The following is a 7,500-nucleotide window of genomic DNA, read 5'->3' as shown; positions in this document are numbered from 1 at the left end:
CTTCTGCTTATTAGTGCAGGCTTTGAGAATCAGCTGTTTTTCCTGAGCTTGCTGAATCCTCTCGAGTTCTGGAGATCTCAGCTGCTGCAATCACCACCGCCGCCACTACCTCCTCCTCCACCACCTCCTCCTCCTCCTCTTCCTCCCCCTGCACCTCCTCCTCCTGCACCTCTTCTTCCTCCTCCACCACCTCCTCCTCCTGCACCTCCTCTTCCTCCTCCTACTACGTGTCCTCTGGGGTTCTGACCTGACCCCTGTCTGCTGGCAGGACTGGGATCGTGCGAATGGAGAGAGCTATCTCATCCCCTCAAGCTAAGCCAGAAAAAGAGGGACTAACAAGAGAGAGAGAGAGTGAGAAAGAAAGAGGGGAAATCCCGCACAAACACCCGCCGTCACACGATCCAGAGTCTTCAGGCCCTTGGAGGACAGACTGCAGATCGCAGGACGCGCTCTCTGCTCCAATATTCCATGATTTGTCTTTGCCGTCAGTCCGAAAGCGGTCCAAGCGGCCACGCCTGCACCACGCTGCACTGCACTGTCCAAAGGGTGTTGGTCTCCTCACGTGCAGCTCTGCAGGCCGCCCCGCAGGCAGTGCTGCGCTAAGCTTTCTTATTATTAGATTTGGCACCCGCCATGTCATAACACTCGCACTGGAGGCCCAGCGTGCAGAGCCAGGGCCGTGTGAGCCAGCAAGCCAGAGGAGCAGAGGAGGAGCGGAGAGGAGAGGAGCGGAGATGTCAGGCCTTCCACATGATCAGAGGGGACAGACATGTGCATAAGCATTACAAATTAGGGAGAGAGAGACAGAGGTCTGCTCTCCGCTTCAGCTGAACCTACTTCTGACACGACTCGTCTACTCGCAAGAAGTTGTGTACTTACGTGACATCAGAGCGAAAGCTTTGGCGGCTGTCTAGGGCCGTCTGTACACTCTGAGGCTTGAGGGCTCGAGGGTTTTGGAGGAATGATACGCTAGGTCTTATAGCCTCCATGTTCTTGGCATGCAGACATAACAGCGCTTACTGATCTTACGACCTGTCTCCTGTTCCTGCTATCTTAATATATGCTCCATCTATGGTTTGTTTGGCAGGTCTAAGTCCACTCAATAATATTGAAATATCTGCCATTTATACTGAAGCATAACAAAGTACCAGATGTTTAAACATCCGTGCTTCCCTTTCCTTCAGCCCACTCCAAAGACATGTTTGCAAACTTAATCAAACATCTTCATTGTCTTTAATATATCATGCTCTGCAGCTGGTTTTTAGAGAAATGATGACAAGCTACCTAGCTAAACCGCCTGCAGAGGCCCTGAAAACATTACACAGAGCCAATATGGCACTGCTTAAAGTCTAGCTAACATGCTAACTGGGGTCTTGGCTATTGTTGGGGTTGATGATGTCATGCTTTAAAGAATGATGGCACATTTTCTCAGTGTGTTCTGACTCAAACCATACAGTTGTACACAGTACAAAGCCTGGACACCTAGTGGGAACAGCACACATGTTCATCTGTCCTATATTACACCAAACACCAAACATTTAAAGATAATACCAAAACGTAGTTGCATATATAAAAAAAAATATATATATATATCAAAAAGTGGCAAACTGTTACAGGATGCTGCCTTTAGGGTCCGTAACTTCTCTAGTTTTAGAAATGAATGATCCCCATCAAGGGAGCAACTTATAAAGTTGTGAAGATTATTTTATTCTTAATCAGATTTGAATGAATGAATGAATGAATGGTGTTAGTGGTAAGCTGCTTAACATATGTATCCTATGTCTTCGAGATATAGTGTGTGTGTGTGTGTGTGTGTGTGTGTGTGTGTGTGTGTGTGTGTGTGTGTGTGTGTGTGTGTGTGTGTGTGCTTACCTTGTAGTTTGTCAGGAGTTATGATCCCTGCCTGCACGGGTGTGTGAGTGACGATGGTGCAGGGAGAAGGCTGGTCCATCAGGACACTCACCTCTCCAAAGGACTCGAAAGGACCCAATTGCCCCACAGATATACAGTTGAAATGGCCCTACACACACACACACACACACACACACACACACTCACACTCACACACACACACACACACACACACACACACACACACACACACACACACACACACACAATGTTGTTATGTAGATGCAATCACACACTACACTGACTTAAAAATAAACACTGTGGGGAGAGAAAGCAGTTTCACATGCATAAACACAGACACACAGACACACACACACACACATACACACACACACACACACACACACACACACAGCCCAAACAGTGTCTCACCTTCTTCGATGGTTTCATGAGAGTCCCAATGTCCTGCAGGATATTACACTCTCCCTGATGGATGTAGGCCACAAACTGACAGATCTTCCCCTCCTTCACCAGCACTGTGCATGGAGCAGAGGTCTCTCAGGACAACAGACAGGCATACTGGACACTGTGCATGGAGCAGAGGTCTCTCAGGACAACAGACAGGCATACTGGACACTGTGCATGGAGCAGAGGTCTCTCAGGACAACAGACAGGCATACTGGACACTGTGCACTGATGGGGTCAGCAGGCATACTGGACACTGTGCACTGATGGGGTCAGCAGGCATACTGGACACTGTGCAGTGATGGCAGTGCAGCAGTGCACAACATTGACGTGCAATTACTTTGAAACTGATACTGAATAAACAACTGCATTAAAAACCTTTGTTTACAAGAAATCCTTTTAAGAGGATTCGGGAATCTGTCATCTGTAAGAGGTTAGTGTACAACTTCAGTTTTATTTGACTGCTGATTACGCTACTTGGAAACTGAGAGGGTCCAGACTTATTCTCAAATGAGAACTGGTTTGGTGTTAACCAGGCCAGGACATACTGGGCCCTAATTAAAATGGCGTCTATCAACAAACAAAGTTCTGGTGCATGAATGACTGCTATTGTGGGGCACGTGGGAAGGCAGAGCAGCTGACTCCCAAGAGGCCTGGTACAGTGCTGCATCTGTGTCCCACACACGCGGCCCGTGGCCAGAATTGCGTCGTCAACGCGGCATGCAGTGGATGTCATGTGTCTCCCAACAATTGTGGCCGTGCGTGAATGACGCACGTCTTCGTGCACCGACGAGCAGACCATCATCTCTCATGGTCTTAATCATGGTGCTCAATTAGCCAATTGGTTTTGCCTAGTTATAAAATGAGCCTTAATAAGCCTTAAAGCAACACCAACACACTTTTCCTCTTCGGTCCCCTTACAGGTTGGAAGCCGAATTGTCTTACTCTTATTATTTTAAGGTACAAAAGAATCTTTGGTGTTGCCTTAAGACTGCACTTTGGCCGTCATTCAAATGAAGGCCCTATACATGTGCACATGAATAGTGTTTGTGTGCAAATGAACACTGACCAAACAGTGCCCAAATAATACTAATGCGTCCAAATCAATACTGCATGAGTGAAAATGAATACTGTGGGGGCGCTGTGGTTCAGCAGGCTACAGCGCCCGTACCATGTACGGGTCTGAGTGCCCACAGCGACCCAGGTTCGAATCCGACCTGCGGTCATTTCCCGATCCCCGCCCCATCTCTCTCTCCCACTTGCTTCCAGTCTCACTCTCCACTGTCCTATACAAATAAAGGCAAAAAAGCCCAAAAAATATAAAATAATACTGTGTGAATGCAGACGCACACTGCATGTGTAGTGGTGGACATGTTTAGTTTGTGACTGGTTTTGGGACTTACCGTGATTGGCAGGGAAATTCTTGATCTGTATGAGGTCAGCCACTTTGTGGACAGAGAACCTGGGCCAGCTCTGGTAGAAGCTGCAGCGCTGGACCAGTCGCTCCCGCAGCGCGAAGTTCTGTCCCTGAAGCTCCTGCAGGAGAAGAGAGAAGCATGGGACTGATGAGCATTTGAAGAGTTTGGTTCCAAAATGCTATAAATCCATTTTTTCAAACATTAATAAGTCATGTTATTATGACCGGCGCGCAGCGAAGCGGCGGTCATATAGGTTTAGTCAGATTTTTTTTTTTTTTTTCTTTTCGCATGCCCAAATTTCCGTCAATGATTCCCGGGACACTGAAAGACCGGGGTACACGAAACTTGGTGGGCATGTAACCCCACATGGATAGCATGGAACCATCGTTTTTCGTTTTGATCTGTAGCCCCCCCGCTGGACTGGACCCCCCCGAAAGGAGGGTAGGGCAGACACAGTTTTCTGTGAATATCTCGAGAACCGTAGGGTTTAGGAGGACCATTTTTTTTTGTATGTTGATCTCAAGGGGCCATGTCAACCCATTCCATAACCACTCATTTCATGTATAGCGCCACCTAGTTAAACACAAAAAAGTAAAAATGAGGTGTTGTAATCGCAGGTATCTGTGACCTAACATAGTCAAAACTGCACGAAATTGGAAGTGTAGGATCATTATGACACCCTCTGTATGCACGCCAAGTTTCGTGGAATTCCGTTCATGGGGGGCCACACAATAAATTCATTTATGTTACTATACACCAACTGGCCTGTAGGTGGCCAGAGACAGTTTTCTGTGAATATCTCGAGAACCGTAGGGCCTAGGAGGTCCACCTTTTTTATGTATGTTGGTCTTAAGGGGGCATGTCAACCCACCCCATTACCACTTATTTCATGTATAGCGCCACCTAGTTAAAAATTAAAAAGCAAAACATTAGGTGTTTTCATCACAATATCTCTGGCTGACAAGGTCAAAACTGCACGAAATTAAAAGTGTAGGATCATTATGACACCCTCCGTATGCATGCCAAGTTTTGTGTACTTTCGTTCATGGGGGGCCTTACAATAAAATAATGTATGTGTACATTTAGTGACGTACACCAACAAGGATTCCCGGGACACTGAAAGACCGGGGTACACAAAACTTGGTGGGCATGTAACCCCACATGGATAGCATGGAACCGTCGTTTTCCGTTTTGATCTGTAGCCCCCCCGCTGGACCCCCGAAAGGAGGGTAGGGCAGACACAGTTCTCTGTGAATATCTTGAGAACTGTAGGGACTAGGATGACCATTTTTTTCCGTATGTTTGCCTCCAGGGGTCATGTTAACCCATTTCATGTACACACATGTGCACAAACAGATATACACACACACACATACATTCACAGTAATCATACGTATGACACATACTCACATAGTAGACATATGTACGCTTGCACAGGCACATACGCAGGCACACACACAAGCACGCACGCACACACACACACACACACACACACACACAACATAAACATGTACATGCACACATGCACACAATTCAAGAATTTTCCTCAGAATTATGAACAGGCAAGATGGAGGTGGGGTTGTATAAAATGAATTTTACATGTGAAATCTAATCATGTTTTGGTACTTGTTGTCTAGCAGATATCAGTGAGAATTGAGTGTGGATAATGCAATTTAGTGAGACAGTTAGAATCATATAGGCCTTTCAGCGTGATTTATTTTTGTGGAAAAAATGTGCTGGACTGGGCGGCGGTCATATTTTGTACCGCTCTGCGGTACATCTAGTTTAATTGTGTACTTCAGGTAATATCAATAAAATTGCAGTTCTGTTGTTTTGATTGAGTAAAGATAAATCCAATAACAATACCCAACTACATTCCCAAAGAAATGAGTTGGAAAACAACATTAAAACAAATGATTTCATGTATTTAATTCATTATAATGGAGCATATAGCATTTTGGAACCAAACTCTTGGTTTCTTTTCTTTCCCCTCATACAATATGCCCCTACTGTATAAGATCTCACTAGACTAGACATTCCCTTTCATCTGAAGGATACTGACACAAGAGTAAATCATTTATAAATCTTTTCAAGAGTGCAAGTAAGTTTGTCTCTGTGTGTGTGTGTGTGTGTGTGTGTGTGTGTGTGTGTTCGTGTGTGTGTGTAAGAATGCTACCTGTCTCAGTTTGGCATAGCCTGTGTGTGTGTGTGTGTGTGTGTGTGTGTGTGTGTATGTGTGTGTGTGTGTGTGTGTGTGTGTGTGTGTGTGTGTAAGAATGCTACCTGTCTCAGTTTGGCATAGCCAGAGTGGGGTATCTTGAGGATCTCGCAGGGCTGCAAAGTTCGGACACAGCGGATCACCTCCGCGCTGCTGGACTCCTCGAGTGAGCCAAAGCATCCACCTGCCCCAATCTACAGAGAGACCATTAGCGCCAGCACACGGTCAACATCATTTTAGGGCTGTCTGTCTAAAAGTGGTATGTGTGTGTGTGTGTGTGTGTGTATGTTTGTGTGTGTGTGTGTGTGTGTGTGTGTGTGTGTGTGTGTGTGTGTATCACACGGTGGATCCTACCTCTGCTTTCTCTTCCTCAGGAGAGCTTGCATCGCTATATGGCCTCACCGAGCCCCTGAGCACTATGAAAAACCCACCCTCCCCAAACACTGCAGAGGAGCACAATCAAGATGGGAGAGGGCGATTGGTGGAGAGGAGGGGGGTGAAAGAGAAAGAGAGAGGGATGAAGGAGAGAGAGAGGGGGGGGAGGGAGAGAGAGAGGGGGAGAGAGGGGGAGGAGAGAAAGAGAGAGGGATGAGGGAAAGAGAGGGGGTGAGAGAGAGAGAGAGGGTGAGAGAGAAAGAGAGAGAGGGATGAGGGAGTGAGAGAAAGAGAGAGGGATGAGGGAGAGAGAGAGGGGGTGAGAGAAAGAGAGAGGGATGAGGGAGAGAGAGGGTGAGGGAAACAGAGGGGGTAAGAGAGAGTGAGGGGGGTGCAGGGGGCAGATATGAGGAGAAGAGAAAAGAGAGGAGTGAGAAAAATGAATTCAAATATAATGGAACTTCCTTAAAAAAGGAATAAAGATTGAGTGTGTGTGATTGTGGATGAGTGTGTGTGTGTGTGTGCATGAAGCAATTCACACATAGGTGTATCACAAAATGGGGACAAAAGTGTGTGTGTGTGTGTGTGTGTGTGTGTGTGTGTGTGTGTGTGTGTGTGTGTGTGTGTGTGTCATCTTACTGATGTGGCCACGATCCCAGCTCTCTATCATGACAATTCTGCTGATATCGCGCAGTTCTGCCGGGTCAATCTGCTCTAACAGGACGGGAAACAACTTCAGCGCAGAATGGATCAGCTGTTGCTCCAACTGTGAACGCTCAACAGGACTGACACACAAACACACACACACACACACATTATCACCACTATATATAACAACACTACAACAGATGCACTCATGGCACACACACACACACACACACACACACACACACACACACACACACACACACACACACACACACACACACACACATCTGTCAGGAGATAAGCTGCAACCAAAGTGAAGGATTCCCCAGCCATTTTCCAGGCCTCCAACTGTGGCTGTGGCAGCATGGCTGGGCTTTATCAGTGTTCACGTGCGTGAGTTCACTTGATAACAGTGGGAAACAGCCTCGGTCTTGGCCTGGCTCTCCTCTTCACTCCTATCCTCTCGTAAATCGTAAATCAGGTTTCTAGGCCAAGTATACTGGGGTAATTTGGTGTCTGCATTTA

The 7,500-nt window shown here is 46.7% G+C and overlaps 1 protein-coding gene across 1 annotated transcript in view; it reads right to left on the bottom strand.

The window, feature by feature from the left end:
* The window catches only part of cnbd1 (cyclic nucleotide binding domain containing 1), a 9,185-nt gene extending 2,104 nt beyond the window's left edge, over nt 1-7,081 (bottom strand). Inside the window, exons 1-6 of the mRNA XM_076291374.1 lie at nt 6,967-7,081; nt 6,307-6,395; nt 6,018-6,146; nt 3,720-3,852; nt 2,284-2,387; nt 1,873-2,020 (exon numbers count right to left, since the gene is read on the bottom strand). Coding sequence (XP_076147489.1) covers nt 1,873-2,020; nt 2,284-2,387; nt 3,720-3,852; nt 6,018-6,146; nt 6,307-6,395; nt 6,967-6,997 — 634 coding nt within the window. The 5' untranslated portion in view covers nt 6,998-7,081. The remainder of the gene's footprint in view (nt 1-1,872; nt 2,021-2,283; nt 2,388-3,719; nt 3,853-6,017; nt 6,147-6,306; nt 6,396-6,966) is intronic.
* Between the last annotated feature and the right edge of the window lie 419 nt (nt 7,082-7,500).

The sequence above is a fragment of the Alosa pseudoharengus genome, unplaced genomic scaffold, assembly GCF_046254945.1.
Source record: "Alosa pseudoharengus isolate Yale_2024_CS ecotype anadromous, Long Island Sound unplaced genomic scaffold, YU_APseudo_1.1 YU_APseudo_1.1_scf_18, whole genome shotgun sequence".
Taxonomy (NCBI): Eukaryota; Metazoa; Chordata; class Actinopteri; order Clupeiformes; family Clupeidae; genus Alosa; species Alosa pseudoharengus.
The sequence above is the reverse complement of the archived record's forward strand: the minus strand, read 5'-3'. Positions and strand labels throughout refer to the sequence as shown.